This window comes from Macrosteles quadrilineatus, unplaced genomic scaffold (assembly GCF_028750875.1).
Source record: "Macrosteles quadrilineatus isolate MER2022 unplaced genomic scaffold, UCM_ALF_1.0 Scaffold_1__1_contigs__length_201487025, whole genome shotgun sequence".
NCBI classification, from domain to species: Eukaryota; Metazoa; Arthropoda; class Insecta; order Hemiptera; family Cicadellidae; genus Macrosteles; species Macrosteles quadrilineatus.
This window is the reverse complement of record NW_026542594.1, coordinates 125,239,355-125,263,331: the sequence shown is the minus strand read 5'-3', so window position 1 is coordinate 125,263,331 and position 23,977 is coordinate 125,239,355. Positions and strand designations below refer to the sequence as shown.

General features: G+C 36.4%; 1 protein-coding gene across 1 annotated transcript in view; it reads right to left on the bottom strand.

The window, feature by feature from the left end:
• The window catches only part of LOC128984401 (venom protease-like), a 40,534-nt gene extending 18,186 nt beyond the window's left edge, over positions 1 to 22,348 (bottom strand). The window contains exons 1-6 of the mRNA XM_054403722.1: positions 22,266 to 22,348; positions 20,050 to 20,124; positions 13,838 to 14,179; positions 13,193 to 13,334; positions 7,702 to 7,868; positions 5,097 to 5,198 (exon numbers count right to left, since the gene is read on the bottom strand). Coding sequence (XP_054259697.1) covers positions 5,097 to 5,198; positions 7,702 to 7,868; positions 13,193 to 13,334; positions 13,838 to 14,179; positions 20,050 to 20,124; positions 22,266 to 22,323 — 886 coding nt within the window. The 5' untranslated portion in view covers positions 22,324 to 22,348. The remainder of the gene's footprint in view (positions 1 to 5,096; positions 5,199 to 7,701; positions 7,869 to 13,192; positions 13,335 to 13,837; positions 14,180 to 20,049; positions 20,125 to 22,265) is intronic.
• Positions 22,349 to 23,977: the final 1,629 nt, after the last annotated feature.

The window sequence follows — 23,977 nt, the reverse complement described above, 5'->3', positions numbered from 1 at the left end:
CAAAACTAAGTCAGATAATATTTTGACCTCGGTAAGTGAGTATCTACGTAACTGTTGGCCGGATCCAAAAGTACTTGAGGGTGAGATAAAACATTTTTTTAATATCAGACAAGACCTGCAGGTTAATGATGATTTAATTTATTATGGCGAAAGATTAGTTGTACCCCAAAGTTTGCGAAAGTTTGTATTAGATACTCTACATGAAACTCATTTAGGATCCTCTAAAATCAACAAAAAAATGAAACAATTGTTTTATTGGCCAGGTATGACTTCTGATGTAATAAATGTAGTTTCAACATGTAAAATTTGTCAAAAATTTGGGAAATCAAAAACTAGAAGTCCAATGATGAATCATGATATTCCAAACATTCCATTCAGCAAAATTGCAGTTGATATTGCAGAATTTCAACGAAGTTATTATCTAGTAACTGTGGACTATTACTCTCGGTGGATTGAGGCTCTGAATATAAGTTCAAAAAGTAGTTCAGTTATTATTTCTAAGCTTAAAGAAGTATTTTCTAGATTTGGGATACCTAGAACACTGATTGCCGATAATATGCCTTTCAACAGTATCGAGTTTAAGCAGTTTTCTCAAGAATGGAATGTACCAATCATAACATTAAGTCCATACTATCCCCAATCAAATGGATTAGTGGAAAAATCTGTCGGAATAGTGAAAGAAATGTTTAAAAAATGTCAAGAAACAAAACAAGATCTGCAGTTATACTTATTAAACTACAGAAACAGCCCAATATCTAACCTTGAAGTTTCTCCAGCTCAGCTTCTTAACAGCAGACACTTAAGAAGTAAAATTCCAATGAGAGAAGAACTATTAAAACCCAAACTTGTTGAGGACAGCATCTATGAAAAAATTATAGAAACTCAGAAAGCACAAAAGTCATATTATGATAGAAAGTCTTTAAACCGTGAAGATAGCTTTACTGAAGAGCAGGAAATATGGGTTCAAGATGTATTCAATAAAATATGGGATGAAGGAGTAATAGAGAAGAAACTTCAACAACCCAGATCTTACTTAGTTTCTATTAAAGATAAGGGTATAAAGAGCAGAAATGATAGATTTATAAAAAAAAGATTAGGACTTCAAGCTCAAGGGGAAGATGACGAATAACATATGTTAAATATTCATTTGTTTATGTTGTGTTTGTAAATATTTACTTTTGGGTTTTTAAGAAAGAGAGTGAATACAAAACTATGACTTCTAGTTTAATAATCAATATATATATATATATATTATATCCTATATCCTATTATATATATAATATATATAATATATATATATATATATATACACGTCCGTGAACGCGATAACTTGAGTAATTTTTGTCCGATTTTGATGAAATTTGGTTTAAAGGTGTAAAGCGGGATAAACTTGATTGAGTTCGCGAACCAGCATGATCGGACCATGGGAACGGGGCTTTACGGGGAGTTTTATGGGGTAAAAATTGTGTTTTCTCACCTTTGACCCTCAAAACACAAAATTTCCCAATTTCTCTTTAGACCTTTTTAAAGAGCTTAAAAAACATTAATTTAGTATATAAAAGTATTTTTGTTCGATTATTAGTAACGGAGAAAATTTAAAAAAATTGTAAATTTAAAATGCCCATGTTATTCTTATGGAGAATATTGTAAAATGTTGCAATTTGCTTGTTTATGGATATTTGATCAAACTTGGCAAATTTATTTATTTTATACTAAGCTATCAAAGAAAAACACACATTATTAGTTTCCGTGTAGCAGCAAACCTAGGTACTCGTTAAACCTAATGTTATTTAAATATATTTAATTTAAAATCAATTGAGACAAATGGAAATTTGCTTAGTCGGCAGGTTTGCTGCGGCGGGGGTATTGTTAATTACTAGAAAGCTACCAAAGATAGACGGTGGGTTTAAATTTATAAGTTGTTTGTTTTTGCAATACCTTCAAAATGATACACCATTTGACATATGTTTCTATTTACATTTTTTATGAACATCAGCAACATTAAAAAAATCATTGAAAGAATCTTAAGTTTATAAAACTTTGACATAACGCATATAATATTAAAGTAGAACTCACGATTATTAAGAATTTTCAGACAGAACGAAAATGGGTTTAGTGGTTTTTACAGTGCATTCTGTAAATATCAATATTTGCATTACAAATGGCCGCCATTTTGAAATGGATAGAGATAAATGAGTTCTGTTTTCACTAAATTGTTTGTCTAATCTAGAGCTATAAAAACTTCGCATAACATGACATATGTTTACATTTGAAAAATCTAAGATTCGAACCCATGACCTCCATTTTCACGAACACCCTGCATTTTAATTTTTTTAAATATTTTTACGTTGTTCCTTGGGTATGAGTTAGTGGGGAAAAGTTTTGTTTCATCTCTGTAAGTCAAGATGTTCGTATGCAATCTGTTTAGGACAGCTTAGAAGACTCACTCTGTATATGGTTGATACTGTGGAGTTGACTTTTTGGATTTCGTTTGAGTTGTTTTAATTTTTTTTTTTTTTTTTTTTTTTTTTACAAGTATCTATTTACAATCTATTCAATACTAGAATAATAAGTAAATTTTATAACCATCTTAACATGGGTTAGATACACTCCATCAAGTGCACTAACATAATTTTATTTTGTTAACTCTTTATTTATGAACCAGGTTAACAGATGTTTAAATAAAAATATAAAATTCTGGCTTTGCTCTGGATGTAATAAGTCCTGAAGTCTGTGGTTAACCTTAAAAACTATTTTAAACTACGTCCATATGTTATTTGTAAACAAAAGGAAATGAGTTTGATCTAATGTCAACAGATAGCGCCGCCTTCCAAACTTTAGCCCTTAAGTGTACTTTAATGGTGCCTTTTCTTAATATTCTGAGACGTATTTGCACATCTACGTGAAAATACCTTTCATTTGACACCTCAAACGTTAAAATCCGTCAAACCGTTATCGAGTTATGACTGTGAAAAGAAACCTGCTTGCGTATTAATATATAGATTCATTTTAATAAGTACTTACTTTTGCTGCTACAGGGGAAAATGTGTAGTTTTTTATTGAAATGATGATAGCATGAAATTAAGAAATTTGCCAAATTCGATTCAAATAAATATATAACCAAGCAAACTACAATTTTAATTTACTCCATATTATGGAGTAAGCCAGCGTTGTCCTTAAGAATAACATGATAATTTGAATTTACACTTATTTGGAGTTCTCTCTGTACCCGTTAGGCATACAACAATGCTTCAATATACTAAATTAGATTTTTTGTAGCTTTGTAAGCTAAAAAAACTGATTAGAAAGAAATTGTATTTTAGGGTCAACAATAGGAAAAACACATTTTTACCAATGGTAGCTCTACAAAACCCCATTAAACCCCTCCATAAACCCCTGTTCCCTTAGTCTGATCATGCTGGTTAGCAAACTCGTTAGAATAAATGTAGGTTTACACGTTTATATAATTTTTCATAAAAATCTGATCATTTTAGCGAATTTCCCTACAGGGAAATAGGTCTTATCGTAGGTGGCACGGTAAGATCTGGACACGGGACCTATATACCTTTTTAATTTCGATGTCCCTGGAGGCCAAAAACACTGTTCGTTCAAATTTATATATATGTATATATATATATAGATTTATATATAAGCATATATGTGTATATATATATATATATTGATTTCAGTATAAGTATATAAATATATATATATATACTTTTATATAAACATTTAGTATTTTTAACACTTATTATCTTAAGTATCAATATTGTCTATATCAATCAACACATTTATATTGCAGAAAGTAGTATGTTTTCTGTGGTACTGTAAGACTACCTACAGCGTGTGTTTTATAGGTCAAAATAAAGAGAACATTTGCACATATTGTGAGCCTAATCGTAATTTGAATTTGTTCTACCAATATTTATACAACTCGGCATGTAGGCTATGTTCAACCCAATTAAACCCATCTTAGAAAATGTCTCAGCTTTATCAAATTTAAACTTTCAAAATAAAAAGGTCTTTAGAAATATTCATAATTATATTTCATACAATAAATAAACTGGATGAAAGTTTTACATAGTATTGCACATGAAGCACTTTTCGTCAGAATTAAAATACGCATTATTTAAAGAAACGATAATAGATTCAATTGATGAAGGATATAACGTTGTAGGAGTTATGGATCAATCTAAAGCTTTTGACAGTATTCCACACGCAATAACTTACTGTTAAGTTAAATTAAATGTCTCGGTTAAACAAGTTATCTTTAGATTTGTTTGGATCTTATATTTTAATGGAAAAAGTATGTTTAAATTATATCCTCAAAAGACTATAGCATTATCAAATATAATTACATATCTCTTACAGCTAACTGTGTATGGCGTTCCTCAAGGACCCATTCTTGGACCTTTATTATTTCTTTGCTATATGAATTTAAATGGGTGGTGTTTTTGGCCTCTGAGGACTCCAAAACAAAAAAAGTAAATCGGTCCTGAGTCCAGGTCCTACCATTCGAGAGCTACGGTAATAACTTATTCGCTAAAAAGAAACTAGGTCAGAAATGTGGAACAAACCAACTTGGTAACTATGCAAATGAGTAACCTATATTTTGAATAAGTCACAACCGATGTTCACACCAGGTGGCTACATCAATACATCAAATAGTAAACTCAAGATATGTTTATCGGAATCTTCGAATGTTTATACAAGTTATAGCTTAGTACAAAAACAAAAAAAAATGTTTGAATTCGTACTGCCAGATTTTATTGTTATAAAATACGATTTTATAGAACAAAATTGGGTTTTTTCGTAAGACAATCTTCATAGCTACATAAAAATTAAAGTATATGTAAATTATTTTATGTCTGATCTGAATAAGAATTAAATATGTTTTCATATGAAATCAAAAATAATCACATTCATATGATTTTATGACTCATGATGCTATCATAAGTTCCCTTCTTAACACTATAATAAAAAAGAGGAAGAGATGGTCGGCCGTGGAGGTGTGGGACTCTTTTTGATTGTGCCAAGAGACACTTTGAAACTAATCCCCAAGTTTATTAATGGAATTCTATTCTATCTCTACTTACTGAAGAAAAGAGCACCCCATCCTGCGACGTAAGGCTTCTGGCCTGTCAAAGATGTAGATCTGAAGTAAGATGTGGAGGGAAGGCAGATTGGCTGGATAAAATCTGGAACAGGATCAATAACTATTACACTTAGTATATCCTTCTACAGATTACACTAGCTAAACGGTAGATATGTACAATTCGTTGTGGAACGTATTTTACGGAATTTTGTAGGATTTTAGATTGATTACTGATTTAACAATTATTTTTTTTCAAATACGGAAACCCCCGATGTAATTGTATTTTAAATATGAGATTACTCATTTTCAAGAACCTGTATCCTGATTGCTTCGTTTTAAACAAATAATTTATTTGTAATAATAGTTAAATCAGCCTACTCAATAGTAAATATTAAAATTCCTAACACTTTTTTGTAGGCAACAAGAAGGACCTTTGGCAAAATTACGCATTTAAATAGAATTCAAAACTTATTTCCGAGATTCGAGACAAGACTGATAATGCAATACCCTTTTACCGTTCAAAGATTAGCTTTGCTTAAGGAAGTTATTAGGTGAATATCACTATTAATTTAAATGTTTTGATTGTATATTATCTACTCGCCTTTGGCTCGCCCCCTTTTTTTTCAAAACCGGTAAAAATTTGAAAGAAATTTACCAAATTTTGAAAGTAGGGCGTTTTTTGAAGCTGAAGGAGTGCGATTTTCGCAAAACGCCTTAGAAGGTCTTGTAGCAAATTTAATTCCTGTTCATGAAAATTCATTCAAATCCTTTCTAGCTCTTACCGTGTTCGAGCTATAGCCGTTTGAAAAGAACGTGTTTTGTCGCTTGTACATGTCCGCCATTTTAGATTTTTTAGGGGGTTGAAATTTGAAAATGGGTTTTTTACGAATTTCACCGTTAATGAAAGATAAAATACTGCAATACTACGAGGTTTCAAGTCTCTAGCACCTTTCTAAACGGTTCAGATGAGCATACCAAAATCGGCAACTTTCAATGTTATTCTCCATAAGAATAACATGGGGCTCGTAAAAGTGTTTTAGCCATATATTTAACCATAATAAATAAAGTGGTAAAAAACCTTCAAATTTTTACATTAAACCTAAGTTTTGGGGGTTAAGGAGTAAAGATACGAAAAAACAGTAAAATTTAAAGTAAACTAAGAAGGATACAAAGCATTAAAAATATTTGTAAAAAATAATTATTTAGGTAAGAAAAAATTGCAAAAACCGTTACAAATTTTTAAAAAAATTACCAAATTTTGGAAGTAGGGCGTTTTTTGAAGCTGAAGGAGTGCGATTTTCGGAAAACGCCGAAGAGGGTTTTGTAGAAAATTTAATTCCCGTTTATGAAAATTCTTTCAAATCTTTTCTAGCTCTTACCGTTTTCGAGCTATAGGCCTTTGAAAAAAACGTGTTTTGTCGTTTTTAGAGGTCCGCCATTTTGGATTTTGGGGGGGGGGGGGTTGAAATTTTAAAATGGGACTTTTGCAAATTCCACCGGTAATGTTAGATCTCATACGCTCTTGTGTGTATCATGTGTTTACTATGAACAGCTGTAATTAATACAAATTATTCGTCTGTTGAAGTAAACAAAATCGTTTCATCATAATAAATACATTAGGATTTTGATGGTCTGTGGGTCAAAGCCCAAGGACTTGTTTTACATGAATCGGTGAAAGGGAGTGTCTACCCTAATATCAAAACCGAGAACGTCCAAGGGTCAGCCCGGAGGAACTCAGGGAAGTGAATAGACCTTCCTAGATATGTGGACAATCTCTTTGCTTAATTTTGGCTGTATCGGTTTAGTATTTTACTTGTGACATCCGCTCAGACAGACGCCTTCTCAATTTTATAATAGTATGACGATTTAACCTTTTACTATAAGAAACTATAACTATTTAGATATCTTAACAACCAACTGGCAATGTCTCAATATCCAAACCGAGTGAGATTATTACTATCGTCTTAAAAGAAGTCTCGTTAAGCTATGATCGCGTATGAATGAGACGTAAGTTTTATTCAATCATAAAGCTATTAAAATATCAAATAAAAAGTATCTATAGGTCAAGTTTTAAGAGGGTTCCATCCGCCGGCTGGTTACCACGTAAACATGGTTCCTCAGAAAAGAACCTCGTGTCATTATTTAAGTGTTTATCGAGTTGAAATCAACTGTAAAATATGCACAAAGATCCAAACCATGCCATAGATGGACTGTAACTTTGTAATTTTTTTTTAAGTATGAACAAAATAGTTTTGAAAATTCGTAAATTAGTCTTTTCCACAAGTGATTTTAGCTTCTAAATAAATGTCAAACATTAATTTATCCCCATCCATTGCAAGCTCTGATATGTCAAGAGCACAAAAAGCACACAATCATTGGAAACAAATTAGTTTTAGAGTATTGAGAGCTTGTACCGTAGAGAAGGTTTAGCCGCCCCCTTGAATTGACCGGGTAGAACCCTCTTAAGGAATTTTGTTTGCTAACAACGATACAAAATGGTCTTACTGTTTCAATATATGATTATTTGAACTAATAAAACAAATGGCAACGTATATCAGTGAGTTGTGAGCAGTGAACTGAGAGCTATGAGCTGTGGGGCGCCGTACCGTTAAACTGGACCTGTGTCTTCAGCCGCACCACGGCAATGTCATCAGTCTTGCCTGAGCTTCTGTAGTTGGGGTGGGGAATAGCTCGGTCAACGTCCACCTCGACCGGAGAGGCTCCGTCGACGACCCCTTCCTCTAGGTCTAGGTCACCTAGCCGCACCACAGATCTGCCACAAACCAGTGATGTTACCATCTTAATTCCAACGATTCTCTTAGAGGGTTTAAAAAGACGATTACAGAACCGAATGAAGATAATTATATCAGCCGTATTTCAAACTATCTACCGAAAACAGAGTGTCTACTCATCTCCACACAACCACTGCAGCCTAGCCCTGGAGCTAGATGTGTTGCTCAAACTATCTACCGAAATCAGAGTGTATACTCACCTCAACACGACCACTGAAGTCCAGCCCTTGAGCTAGATGTGTTACCAGAATTATCAACCGATATCAGAGTGTCTACTCACAGTGTCTTGTCCTGGGGTGTGACGACACAGTGCGCTGCAGTAATGACATGTCTGTTGGTTACCAGAGCGCATCCACTTAACCACTGCAGCCCATCCCTGGAGCTTGATGTGTTACTCAAAGTATCAACTGATATCAGAGTGTCCACTGACAATGTCTTATCCTAAGGTATGACGACGCAGTGCACTGCGGTAATGACATGTATGTTGGTTACCAGAGCGCCTCCACACAACCACTGCAGCCCAGCCCTGGAGCTAGATGTGTTAGTTAAAATATCAACTGGTATCAGAGTGTCTACTCACAGTGTCTTGTCCTGAGGTATGACGACACAGTGCGCTGCGGTAATGACATGTCTGTTGGTTACCAGAGCACCTCCACACAACCACTGCAGCCCAGCCCTGGAGCTAGATGTGTTACTCAAACTATCAACTGATATCAGAGTGTCTACTCACAGTGTCTTGTCCTGAGGTATGACGACACAGTGCGCTGCGGTAATGACATGTCTGTTGGTTACCAGAGCACCTCCACACAACCACTGCAGCCCAGCCCTGGAGCTAGATGTGTTACTCAAACTATCAACTGATATCAGAGTGTCTACTCACAGTGTCTTATCCTGAGGTATGACGACGCAGTGCGCTGCGGTAATGACATGTCTGTTGGTTACCAGAGCACCTCCACACAACCACTGCAGCCCAGCCCTGGAGCTAGATGTGTTACTCAAACTATCAACTGATATCAGAGTGTCTACTCACAGTGTCTTGTCCTGAGGTATGACGACACAGTGCGCTGCGGTAATGCCATGTCTGTTGGTTACCAGAGCACCTCCACACAACCACTGCAGCCCAGCCCTGGAGCTAGATGTGTTAGTTAAACTATCAACTGATATCAGAGTGTCTACTCACAGTGTCTTGTCCTGGGGTATGACGACGCAGTGCGCTGCGGTAATGCCATGTCTGTTGGTTACCAGAGCACCTCCACACAACCACTGCAGCCCAGCCCTGGAGCTAGATGTGTTAGTTAAACTATCAACTGATATCAGAGTGTCTACTCACAGTGTCTTGTCCTGAGGTATGACGACACAGTGCGCTGCGGTAATGCCATGTCTGTTGGTTACCAGAGCACCTCCACACAACCACTGCAGCCCAGCCCTGGAGCTAGATGTGTTAGTTAAACTATCAACTGATATCAGAGTGTCTACTCACAGTGTCTTGTCCTGGGGTATGACGACGCAGTGCGCTGCGGTAATGCCATGTCTGTTGGTTACCAGAGCATCTCCACACAACCACTGCAGCCCAGCCCTGGAGCTAGATGTGTTAGTTCAACTATCAACTGATATCAGAGTGTCTACTCACAGTGTCTTGTCCTGGGGTATGACGACGCAGTGCGCTGCGGTAATGCCATGTCTGTTGGTTACCAGAGCGCCTCCACACAACCACTGCAGCCCATCCCTGGAGCTTGATGTGTTACTCAAAGTATCAACTGATATCAGAGTGTCCACTGACAATGTCTTATCCTAAGGTATGACGACGCAGTGCACTGCAGTAATGCCATGTCTGTTGGTTACCAGAGCACCTCCACACAACCACTGCGGCCCATCCCTGGAGCTAGATGTGTTAAAATATCAACTGATATCAGAGTGTCTACTCACAGTGTCTTGTCCTGGGGTATGACGACACAGTGCGCTGCGGTAATGCCATGTCTGTTGGTTACCAGAGCACCTCCACACAACCACTGCAGCCCAGCCCTGGAGCTAGATGTGTTAGTTAAACTATCAACTGATATCAGAGTGTCTACTTACAGTGTCTTGTCCTGGGGTATGACGACGCAGTGCGCTGCGGTAATGCCATGTCTGTTGGTTACCAGAGCGCACCCACTTAACCACTTCAGCCCAGCCCTGGAGCTAGATGTGTTAGTTAAACTATCAACTGATATCAGAGTGTTTACTCACAGTGCCTTGTCCTGGGATGTGACGACACAGTGCACTGCGGTAATGACATGTCTGTTGGTTACCAGAGCGCACCCACTTAACCACTTCAGCCCAGCCCTGGAGCTAGATGTGTTACTCAAACTATTAACTGATATCAGAGTGTCTACTCACAGTGTCTTGTCCTGGGGTATGACGACACAGTGCGCTGCGGTAATGCCATGCCTGTTGGTTACCAGAGCGCCTCCACACAACCACTGCAGCCCAGCCCTGGAGCTTGATGTGTTACTCAAACTATCAACTGATATCAGAGTGTCTACTCACAGTGTCTTGTCCTGGGGTATGACGACACAGTGCGCTGCGGTAATGACATGTCTGTTGGTTACCAGAGCACCTCCACACAACCACTGCAGCCCAGCCCTGGAGCTAGATGTGTTACTCAAACTATCAACTGATATCGGAGTGTCTACTCACAGTGTCTTGTCCTGGGGTGTGACGACACAGTGCGCTGCAGTAATGACATGTCTGTTGGTTACCAGAGCACCTCCACACAACCACTGCAGCCCAGCCCTGGAGCTAGATGTGTTACTCAAACTATCAACTGATATCGGAGTGTCTACTCACAGTGTCTTGTCCTGGGGTGTGACGACACAGTGCGCTGCAGTAATGACATGTCTGTTGGTTACCAGAGCGCATCCACACAACCACTGCAGCCCAGCCCTGGAGCTAGATGTGTTATTCAAACTATAAACTGATATCAGCGTGTCCACTGACAATGTCTTATCCTAAGGTATGACGACGCAGTGCGCTGCCGTAATGACATGTCTGTTGCTTACAAGAGCGCCACCACACAACCACTGCAGCCCAGCCCTTGAGCAAGACGTGTTACTCAAACTAATAACTGATTTCAGCGTGTCCACTGACAATGTCTTATCCTGAGGTATGACGACACAGTGCGCTGCGGTAATGACATGTCTGTTGGTTACCAGAGCGCCTCCACACAACCACTGCAGCCCAGCCCTGGAGCTAGATGTGTTACTCAAACTATCAACTGATATTAGAGTGTCTACTCATAGTGTCTTGTTCTGAGGTATGACGACACAGTGCGCTGCGGTAATGACATGTCTGTTGGTTACCAGAGCGCCTCCACACAAACACTGCAGCCCAGCCCTGGAGCTAGATGTGTTACTCAAACTATCAACCGATATCACAGTGTCTACTCACAGCTAGGAGGATTAAACATTAAGGAGAGGACACGCTGTAGTTTCGTTGAAGCCAGCGTACTGGGGAGGGGGGGAGGCAGCGCTACTCTCCCGCCCCCTCTCATACTGCGTTGTATGCGTTACTGGAAGATTTGGTAACAGAAATATCAATTAACTATTTAAAAATTAGACTTCATCATCCTACGAAAATTAAAAAGTTAAATTCTAACCGTAATATTAGGAACCTATTAAGAGGAAAGTCAAATATGAACCAATAGTACGTTCAAAGGTGAGTAATTAATTTACACAAGGATGACTTATTTTTTGGAATTCGTTGTCTTTGTTTTTATTTTTTGCCATACTTGTATTGTGTATTATTTATAATACTCTAACCAGAGCGCGGGACTCCGGTTCATGGGGTCCCGGGTTCAAATCCCGCCATATCACCAATGGATTTTACTGTTCATAAATTAAAACTCAAATCATGAGTAGTACTGTATGTGTATTTGAACATTTTCTTAAAGAGAAATAAAATAAGTTTTAATCGTTTAAAATAATGATAAACGCACTTTGGCGGTCAGAAGACGTGATGATTGTTGAACATTCACACTTTTTACTCGAAGTTTCTTTAGGTAAACAGATCAAATATAGTTCAATATGATATTTAAAAAATCAAGAATTTGATTGCAAAGATATTGTTTTACTTTTTATGATTGTAATTTAATTGTAACGAATGTTGGTGTAAAAAAAGTTAGAGCGGCTTTGCATTTTTTCTTAACTTTGGCTATTTAAAATCACCTGCCTAGCACATAAATGACTTAAAACTAGTAAAATATTATATTAACAAATCGAAAAAAAAACTATGAAAAATGCAAATTTAAAATGTATTTCGTCACCCGAATTAAAATTTCCATTTTAACCTATTATTAGTAAGATTGTTTTATAAACTGGAAAAATAAAAAAAAACTTTATTGTAATTATTTTTCTAAATACCACTTTTAAATATAGGTAAATATATATTTTTTATTTCGAGAAACTCTTGAGGAACACGAATAAATTGTTAATTTGAGTAGATACATCATATTTTTTTCAAAAACGTAATTAAAGTAATCATATGTTCAAAGTCCAGGTCAATTCTTTCAACTTTGATCTTCAATAATAAATAATAAATAATATTTTTTATAGGAATGATTGACACTGTTCGATAGGAAATTTAATTTACTTTAAGAATGCCATCGGTGAATAACACAGGTGTTTTAGTTTAGCGGCAATTTTAATTCGAAACAGCGCGCGTCGCGTTTTTCCCTATCTCTCCCATGTTATAGCCGAGGCTTTTTGCCACTCTACGGCTCCGCGTGCCCCTCTAGTGTTCTGCTAAAGCTGGCTTCACCGCAACACGTGTATTCCTATTTGCGTGCCCTCTCCTTAATGTTTAATCCTCCTAGACTCACAGTGTCTTGTCCTGAGGTATGACGACACAGTGCGCTGCGGTAATGCCATGTCTGTTGGTTACCAGAGCGCCTCCACACAACCACTGCAGCCCATCCCTGGAGCTTGATGTGTTACTCAAAGTATCAACTGATATCAGAGTGTCCACTGACAATGTCTTATCCTAAGGTATGACGACACAGTGCGCTGCGGTAATGACATGTCTGTTGGTTACCAGAGCGCCTCCACACATCCACTGCAGCCCAGCCCTGGAGCTAGATGTGTTACTCAAACTATCAACTGATATTAGAGTGTCTACTCATAGTGTCTTGTTCTGAGGTATGACGACACAGTGCGCTGCGGTAATGACATGTCTGTTGGTTACCAGAGCGCCTCCACACAAACACTGCAGCCCAGCCCTGGAGCTAGATGTGTTACTCAAACTATCAACCGATATCACAGTGTCTACTCACAGTGTCTTGTCCTGAGGTATGACGACACAGTGCGCTGCGGTAATGACATGTCTGTTGGTTACCAGAGCGCCTCCACACAACCACTGCAGCCCAGCCCTGGAGCTAGATGTGTACCCCAAAGCTGCTATCCAAGGCCACTCTCCTAAAGGTTGTCAATAAACATGTTATATTTTACATATTATAATTCGCCCTTAATGCTATACAATGCCCTTTAAAACAAACTACATTATTATAGTACCAGAACTTCTACAGTAAAATCTTTAGCGGCATGAATACTGTAATTATTTCATAAATTTCTTCATAGCATTTTCTACACATATATGTCCAAAAAATGTCCAGGAACATCATTATCTTATTCGAATCATTGCATTTTTATAATGCAACAAAGCTTCAAAAATAAGTAATATACCTAAATGTTTTAAAGGACGGCCCACTTGTTAAACTATAGGTTTGTTCATTTACAGTGTTAACTGTGTGTTTTTTTTTTAGGAACACATCACCACAAACCCGACCACAAAGGGTCATCATTTTGGTAAAAAATTACGAACTTGAAATTTGGTTCTTATATTACTAACAACTTTTTCGCCGCAAGATATAATTTACAGTCGTTACTAATAAACAGAGCGAGTAACAACCATGTCATACCTAGAGCTGCGTCTTGTCCGCCAACTATTCTATCGCCGACAGCAGCAGCGATAGTGTTCTTGCCACAGCGAGCTGTACTGCTGCCTCCAGTCTGACTCTGCGATGACGGGCGACTGACTGAGGAGGTTCTGTTCCTGACAGTGTCGCTCCAGATAGGTCTACGAGAGCTGAGGTCAGGGCAGCACACGAGCGACTCCAGACCTTCAAACCCGCACCTAGACTCGTTCAGCAGCGACGTCGACGACGGCTCATTCTCCCTCAGCAGCTCCAGCAGCACTGGACACTTCTTGAGACCGCGACACTCCCCGGCCTCGTCGTTGGGCGTTGTGCATCTGTCTCCCACTACAGAACAAAGTATACATCCCATCTATATACAACCATAGACAAAAAGGATTAAATATAGCCCGACAGCAGTTATGTGGTTAGCGTAAGTTCTGGCGTCCACCAATAGGAGTGCCGTGTAGTTACGGCGCACATCGCTGCAGCGTCTGGTGGTTGCACACGGCGAAGAGTAGTATTTATATTATTATTAGTGATGTAGTAGGCCCGCACCGATTTACTTGTTAATTTTGTTATCCCTAGAGGCCATAAACACCATATCCGTTCAAAATTTTATAAACGTACTAGCTGTTGTGCCCGGGCTTTGCAACGGGAAGAGGACACGAAATAGAAACATTTTGATCTGTACATCTCTTGTATTAGTGCGGCCTTGGTTAGTTACACATCCGCCAACGCTTTTATAAACAAAATTCAACCTTTATGGCCTTTATAGAAACATTTATGGCTTTTTAATCTGGTAAGTAGTGAAATCCGCTGTTTTGGTTTTGATTAATTTTAAATCTTGCGTGGGCTGATATGTGAACATCTTAGCGAATTTTCAAATAAAATTTTCACATCCATGATTTTCCTTCAACTCCCTTGTTTACATATCTTTTTCTTCATTTTTGAAATTTTGAATTTCAATCTTTAAGTTGCAAAACTACTAATTATTAAATTTAAATTTAAAATGTTCATGGATCAATCTTCTTTAAAAATTCTTCTTTCTTACTAAATCACAAATCGTTCCATCTTCACTCACAATAAATCATTAGCAACACTAACATCATTTGTTATAAACTTTAGAAATATTGTTGTGCTTTATCAATTAGCCTACTTAGTCTGTTAATACTTTAATACTTTTCAATGAAATGGCGACCATACCAAGTAGGTATTTTAAGCCAAGTATGAATGGAGATGAGTGTAGGATGAGTGGCACGATCTTGTAGTCTTGTAAGTAACTAAAGCCAACATATTCCTTAGACACAGCAGTTAATTTATAGCCTATCCAGCTAATGGCAACTAAGGGACCTACAGTTTAAAGTGGAATCCGAACCACATTTTTGTCTTGGTATTAACGAATTGGTCTAATTATCAGAAGAGTACTGCGGATAGTCGTATTACTTACTAGTGCGGAGGTAAATCCACACCAGGGAGTATCGCACCCACAGTGCATGCCTATAAATATCCACAATTCGTGACCGCCTAGTAGCTGGTTTACAGGTCGTCGCCACCGTCCCACTCCAATTTTAATATTGTTGGCGGCAATGGTGTTAGAATTTAATTTAAAGTCATATGATTCTTGATTACATGTGATTATGTTTTGATTTTCAAGTTGTTATGATTACAAGTTCATTATTAAAATGTGTTCTGAAATTCTTTAAACTTTTAATACTTTAAATTAGATTCATCAACATGGTGTCAGGTTTTTGGATTACAAGAAATGAATAATATACCAGTTCCTGATAAATTTGACTTCACGGATAAATAATAGGTTACGTACCTTGGTCCGTCTTCAGTCTTATTTTAGTCAATGGATGACTAGTTTCGGGTGCATAGACCCATTGTCAAATCCTTTTCAAAACATCATGTAGAAGCTAGTCAAAAATCCGACGGAAGTCTTCATCATTATATAAATACAGGTTGACACATAAAGTTTATTATTTAAAAACACAAGTTACGAAACATATAAGACGATTGATAGGCCGGCCACATTTAACACGGGACTAACCGACACCGGTTACACGGCGGACACGACAGAACTCCGCCGGAGTTTTTGACAATGGGTCTATGCACCCGAAACTAGTCATCCATTGACTAAAATAAGACTGAAGACGGACCAAGGTACGTAACCTATTATATATTCGAATATCAGTCTTGGTGGCAAAAATGTTTAAATTCACGGATAAGCAATCATCAGCAGAAAATTGGGAACTATTTGAATGCCAGTGGGAGAACTACATCACCTTAGCACAAGCATGCAGCTCAAAAAGTGTTTACAACGTTGATGACGATTTCCCTGAGAAGCGGTTATATGTTAACCTTCCTATGTGTGTTAAGGGGCAAAACAAGCAACTGAAATGTCAAATAGATAGTCAAAAAAACAGACATTTGATTTGATTGAAAAATAGATAGTGGTGTGTAATGCAATGTTATTGGGATTGGTACTTTGCAGGAATTAGTTGGGAGTCCCAAACTAAGAGAAAGCAACACTTGACTAACGTTTTATGGAGGTGAGTCTCAATATTCGCTTGGGAAAATTCAAATTCATGTCTGGTGGAAGAACCGGAGACACAGGCTGACCTTTGAGGTAATTGAAACTCCTCATAATCCGTTACTAGGTGTCCAAGATTGTATAAAGCTGGGACTTATTTCATTTGATGAGATGGTGTATCAGATAAAATGCTCTGAAAATCCCAATGAAATGCTGTCTACATATCCTGATATCGGAAAAGGCCGAGGATGTTTTGATGGACTGTATGATTTCGAGCTAGATAGATCCGTGCGACCTGTAGTAGTCCCACCCAGGAGATTTCCTGTAGCACTAAAGGAAGAAATCAAGCGATTGGAAGACCTTGGAGTTATTAAAAAGGAAACAGAACCCACTGATTGGATCAGCGCTATGGTAGTGGTTAAAAAGCCAAATAAGCTCCGCATTTGCATTGATCCACATCAACTGAATAAAGCGATCAAACGCTCACACTACCAGGCACCTACTATTGAAGAGGTTGTTCCTCAGCTAAAGAAAGCTAAGATATTCAGCAAACTTGATCTGAAGGACGGTTTTTGGCATGTTCAGCTTACAGATGAAGCCAGTAAACTAACAACATTCTGGACGCCTTATGGGAGATATCGGTGGTTGAGATTGCCGTTTGGTATATGTTCGGCTCCAGAGGAATTCCAGCGACGTGTTAATGATCAATTAGAAGGTCTTGATGGCATAATTGTAATAGCTGATGATGTTGTTGTGTTTGGAAGCGGAGACTCGGAGGAAGAAGGTCTAAGAGATCATAACACGAATTTGAAGGCACTTCTGCAAAGAGCTCACGAAAAAAATATTAAATTCAATTTAAAGAAATGCATGATTGGCATGAGAGAAATCAAATACATGGGCCATATAATCAGTTCTGATGGCCTTAAACCAATTCTGAGTAAATATCAACTATTGTCAACATGAATCCTCCTCAGAATAAAAATGAACTTCAGCGATTTCTAGGTTTTGTAAATTATCTAGGAAACTTTATGCCTAGATTATCTGAAATCTCAGCACCACTGAGATTACTCTTGAAAGATGACTCTGTTTGGCTGTGGGAAAAGTTACATGATGATACATTTCATGACCTGGTCCGGATGGTTACATCAGCTCCAACTTTGCAGTATTTTGATATGGACAAACCTGTTACTGTACAATGCGATGCAAGCCAGTTTGGTTTAGGGGCATCTCTCTTGCAGGGGGGTAAGCCAGTTGCGTACATATCCAGAACACTAAGTAAAACAGAATCCTTTTATGCACAGATTGAAAAGGAGTGCTAGGCGGTTGTTTATGCTTTGGAAAGATTTGAACAATACCTTTTCGGAAAACTTGACATTACGGTTGAAACAGACCACAAGCCCTTATTTTTTTGAAACGATTTTTAAGAAGCCTTTGACATCAGCTCCAAAACGACTGCAACGCATGCTTCTTTGCTTGCAAAGGTTTACATTCAGTGTAATTTAAAAACCAGGAAAAAGCATGCTGATAGCAGATTTTTTGTCACGTGCCTCTATGATGGGAAACAAGCATCATCAAGATAAAAATGTAGAGATATTCTCCTCTGATACCTTGAGAGCTCTGGAAAAAAATAGGTTCAATCCAATACCTTAATGTTACGGATAGAAGACTGTCACAGATCAGAAATAATACAGCATCAGACCCTACAATGGTGAAGCTAATGGATGTTATTCAGAAAGGGTGGCCTTCTTCATGAAAACAGTTATCAGATGATCTGAAAGCATTTTGGCCATTCTGTAATGATCTAGCAGTTGAAGAGGGTATAATTCTCAAAGGAAAGCGAATTTTAATTCCATACAGTTTAAGACAAGATTTAATCCAAGTTATACATTCATATCACCAGGGACCAGACTCATGCATTAGGAGAGCAAGGGATGTTTTCTTCTGGCCGTGTTTAAGTCAAGATGTGAGAAATGCTATAAGCTCCTGTAAAATATGTAAGAAATATGCTCCAAACCAAAAAAGAGAGCCTCTCCTGCAAGATTCAACTCCAGAAAGGCCGTAGCAGAAAATTGCCATTGACCTCGCTCAGGAGGGCTCAGCCCATTATTTGATTATAAGTGATTATTATTCATCTTTCTTTGAAGTAAAGACAACTACAAGATGTACCAGTGAAACTCTGATTAGCTTCTGCAAAGAGCTGTTTGCAAGATATGGGATACCTGAAGTAGTGGTTGCAGACAGTGGCACACCACTCAAAGCTCAAAATTTCAATAATTTTGCACAAGACTGGAAGTTCAAGATTGTATTATCACCACCATATCATCATCAAGCAAATGGGAAAGCCGAATCGGCAGTTAAGATTTTTTTTAATCTATTGAGAAAATCTCGAGATGACGGGTTGGATTTTTATCAGGCACTTCTGGAGCTAAGTAACACACCTCTGCAAGGCATACGGTATAGTCCAGAAACAGAAGGTTTTTGCGAGAATGAAAATTGGAAAAGGGAAGGTGTTGGCAATGGTGTTAGAATTTAATTTAAAGTCATATGATTCTTGATTACATGTGATTATGTTTTGATTTTCAAGTTGTTATGATTACAAGTTCATTATTAAAATGTGTTCTGAAATACTTTAAACTTTTAATACTTTGAATTAGATTTATCAACAAATATAATATAGTTTTGGAATATTAAAGAAACTATACCTATAATAAAAAAGTTGTAAATTATTAATTTAGCATTAAAGACTGTAGACAAAACTAAAAGAGTAACAAAACATCTAGGACTAAAAACTGTAATAGTAAATATAGTATATGTGTAATTGCCTTTCTGATTATAATCTACAAAAATATCAACTAACAACATAATATACAAACCAGTTCTTTTATTCAGTTATATAGTCCATTGTCTTTACATTTTTACACTTACCTTTGATTAAGTAAACATATCAACAGATATTTCATCGATTTTAGAAACAAAAGAAAGAACACTGTGTACAGCTTAATTTATGATAGGCCTATCTTTCTTGTTTTAATTTAATCAGTGGTGTATCAAAACACATATAATAAATTTAATAATTAAATATAGTTAGCCTACACGTATACCTAAGACTTTTAGAACACACAAATCAACAGCGTACAATTTAATTATTTATGATGCTCTTTAGTTTAATTAAGTATAGGTGTGACAAAACACAAATACTAAACCAACCTAAATGTAAAAAAAGTCAATGTGAAGTGCAAATTATGTTAGGTTACTTAATCAAACACAGGTTAAGCTGTTCCAATTTATAAAAACAAATCATACAAACATCTATTGTAATTTTCATACTGTTTCAATGAAAATATATCAATAACATTATTTTCATAACATAAACACGTTAAATAAAGGTCAAAGCAAAAATGTAAACATAGTGATTGTTCTCATTGCAGCCATGGAGACCAATCAATATTTACTTTCAAAATCCTCATCTCAGAGCTTTTAATGTCAAAGGGGCAAACCCCCTTTTTTAACCACAGGTTTACTGTGGCGGGGGTATTTAATTCTCATTCGTCTCTCCACTAGTACGTAGTACATAAGCTTTAAAAGGACGCCTCTATCGCAAAAATCTGTCAAGTAGGCCGGCTGGAAATTTGGAAAGGGATGTTACAGAGAACTACTTATTTAGATTAAATGTTGTACTTACCACTTCCAGACGTACTAGCCGACCGTCCCAAGTTTGGAACGAGCAAGATAATTAAACACCGAAGTATCATTGTTTCTGGAAGATATGAACAATAACATTATAAACAGCTATGATAAGAAATGTTTTTTTTTATCACCAGTGATTTTGAGCTATATATGCATGGCAAAATAGTGTCACGAGAAGGAAAGTTCTTGCGTTTTATCACTAGATACCTTAAAACTTTCATAATTTCAAAACACAAACTTATTCACATGTCCACAAGGTTAGTATGTTGACATGAGTTAGAATCGTATCCACGTCGGTGATAATGATCTGGCTTGTTATTGGCTGGCTCTCCTTGGCTTTGGGAAATCCCAAAGGAAATGTAACTTTTACAAATCAAACAAAACATTACGTGATGTTTCATCAACTGAACCTTTGAAGAAACCGTTGATTTTATCTTCAGAAACTATTGAGTAAAGATCACAAAATATAGGTACTTTAAATTACATTGTTTTTTTTATTGACAATTTAAACTAATTTAGAGCCTACACTTTCCTTAAAGCGAATTTCCCATATAGGGCATAAACTTTAACCGTAATTCTCATGGTAAGACATGGACCCGGGACCGATCAGCTTTTTCATTTTGAAGTCCCCAGAGGCCAAAACATCCATTTATATATATAAATATGTGTGTGTCCGTTAGCACGATAGTTCGAGTAAAAATCATCTGATTTTAATACAATTCTGTACAAACGTGTAAACTTAGTTTTATTCGAACGAATTCGCGAACCAATATGTTTGGGCTATGTGATCGGGGGCTTATGGGGGGTTCAATATTGGGCCACAATTGTTTTTTTTTTCATTGTTGACCACCTAAACAAAAGATTTTGCATTTTTTTAATAAATGGTTTTAATTTTTTGGGGGATATATTTTGATCAAATTTGTAAAGTTAGTTTATTTCATACTTAGCTATTAACGTATCACTAAAAACACTTTATTACCTTCCCTGTGGCTAAACCTGCAGACTAAGCGAATTTCCATTTTTCTGATTTGATTTTCACTTAAATCTACTGTATTTAAATAACTAGGTTTAACGTATACATAGGTTTCCTGCTACAGGGATAGTAATCAAGTTTGTTTTTAGTAAAATATTAAAATCTAGTATATAACATATAAATTTTCCAAGGTTAATCAAAATATATCCATAAACAAGCAAACTAGTTTAACTATCCTCGATAAGAATAATATGGTTAGGATTATTATTAAATGTAAAATTTTAAATTTTCTCCGTAACCAATTTTACAAAAACACTTAAATATATATGAATATGAATTTGAACGGATGGGTTTTTTGGCCTCTGGGTACCCGAAAACAAAAAAGTAAATCGGTCCCGGGACCAGGTCTTACCATGACACCTACGGTAATAGTTTATTCATAGGAAATTCGCTAAAAAAATACATCTGACAATATTTTAAAGGAATATTGTTGTGAAAATCCTACCTCACAAATGGAAATTCATTTAGTCTGCAGGTTTGCTGCTGCGGAGGTATTTAATGGTTTAACCCGAAAGATCAAAAATGCTTAAACTATAATAGCCAAGCTACCTAACATTCCAAATATAGCTGTAACATTTAGTAAAGATATAGCCACATTTCAGCATTATTATTTGAGGACTTCGTTAGGAGTGTTTTAATTCTTTTACATTGCACTTGTTTCAAAATACTTAAACACTACTTTTTCCTTTTCTACTGAACTTTCATGGAATGTGATTCGGTCGGCAGTGTCATTTATCGGAAGAATAGCAAAGAATATTTTAATTTCATTTTTTAGAACATATTAACACATTTTTGTTTTTTGAAATAAAAGTTTACAAACAAAGTTTTTCTTAGAAATTATTTTGTCTTGAGCTTGGTATTTTACTGATATGATTTGGTGCATTCATAAAAACACGATATGACAGAGGCACATTTGTGTAAACCGTTACCACTTCACCATACCGGGCTACCTCGTATCTGCATGTCTCATCATGTGCCACAACCTTATCAGCAGTAAATAAATACAAGTATTTTTGGCTCACTTTAAATATACATGTATATTTTAACAACCTATTTAAATATACGATGGTATCAATGTCACAGCACAACCCTTACAAAATAAATTAAGAACTTGGATGAGCTCCTGCACCAATAACCATAAGCAATAAGCAATACAAACATCGAGATGGGATACTCACGTGGCGTAGATGCTGAGTTCTTGTCTAGTGATTTGTGTTTGTAGTAAACCAGTGCCATCCCTACCAGCCCTCCCCTCCCCTCAGTGCTGACGTACGACCGGCTGGCCATGGCATTGGCTTTGGCAGTGGAAACGGTTCAGGCCATTCCCCCGAGTCACACAATTTTTCGACCAATCTCTGCTTCGAAGATTAACGTATGCGGACATTTGAGTTTTAATTGGCACTTATCATATCTTCAACCTCTCCGATGACGATTTCCCAGAATTCTGTGCTACATATTTCATTGGTCGGTTGACTAAAATAATTGCTTTAAAGTATTACTAATAATATTAGTGCCTTAGTATCAAGAACAAAATTCCATTTGATTGATTTATTTTGATAGATGCATGCAATACGAGTAATTTGTTGTTCAATTTTTTTAGTTGGGTTTCCTTGAACGAAGATAACTTTTACTATCGTAAATGCTATGGCAAGACCTATATAAGATAATAGTGGCTTTAGAACTTAGAAGGTCTCATTATTGTTTGTTTAAATTTGTGTGTGAGCGAGTGTTTTCACCGGTATACCGTAAATGTGGCATTCAATCATATTCAATGTACGCAAAATATTATATGTATGTATCATAATTTACATGTACAATCAAAAAACAATCAAAGGAAGATATTCCACTATAAAAATTGGATAATCGATAGCAATACAAAAAGACATGTTGAATATATACAACAAAAGTTTATATTTCTTAATACACTTTATTAGTGGTATAAAAATATGGAAACAAATATTTAAATTAATGAAAACATGGAAATACATCACACCAATGCTATGATGACCTATACATTGAAAACGTTCATAGTTTATCATGCTACAAGTCGGTCAATATACAGGTACATAAGCACAGGTAGAAGAGTAGACATTGGTCATTTGTCTACTCTTTATTTTGAGGTGTAAGTATAAAGTAAGTCGAAAATTGTACGTAAAAACACTATCAAAACCTAATAAATGTATTACAGATTATTCTGGGCAAATGCTGTTGCAAATTTCTGCAGTTATAATTATTAATATATATTATTATTATATATATAATATTATTATATTTATTACAATTATTAATATATATTATAAATATTGTTTATATATATATATAATAAATATTCATAAGATATGAATTTTAGATTTAGGTTTTTTAGAATTTTCTCTGTACCCAATATCCGTGGGTGTTCCAATATACTAAATTTGGCTATGCTCTTTTAAATGGTTTAAAGAGAAATTGGGATTTTTTGTTTTGGGAGTCAAAAGTGAAAAAAATTATCCCATAAAACCCCGGTCCCATGATCCGATCATGCTGGTTCGTGAACTCATTCAAGTTTATCTCGCCCTACATGTTCAAGCCAAATTTCATCAAAATCGGACACAAATTACTAAAGTTATCGTGTTATATACATAAATCCTAGTGTAGTTTATTATAGGTGATAATGTATATAGTTTTTTTTATTAAAAAGTATATCGGTCCCGGCTCTAGGTCTTACAGTGCCACCTACGGTAGTAGCTACCACTTCCTTATTACAGGTAAGTTCGCTAAAATCAAGAGGAGTCCCGAGCAGATACTCAATATGTTCGCGTAAGATTATTATTATAAATGTTTGAAGAAGTAGCTAGCGAGCCAGGACAATAATTGGTCAATTACCGAGACATGGTCTGGGCAGCCCAGCTGT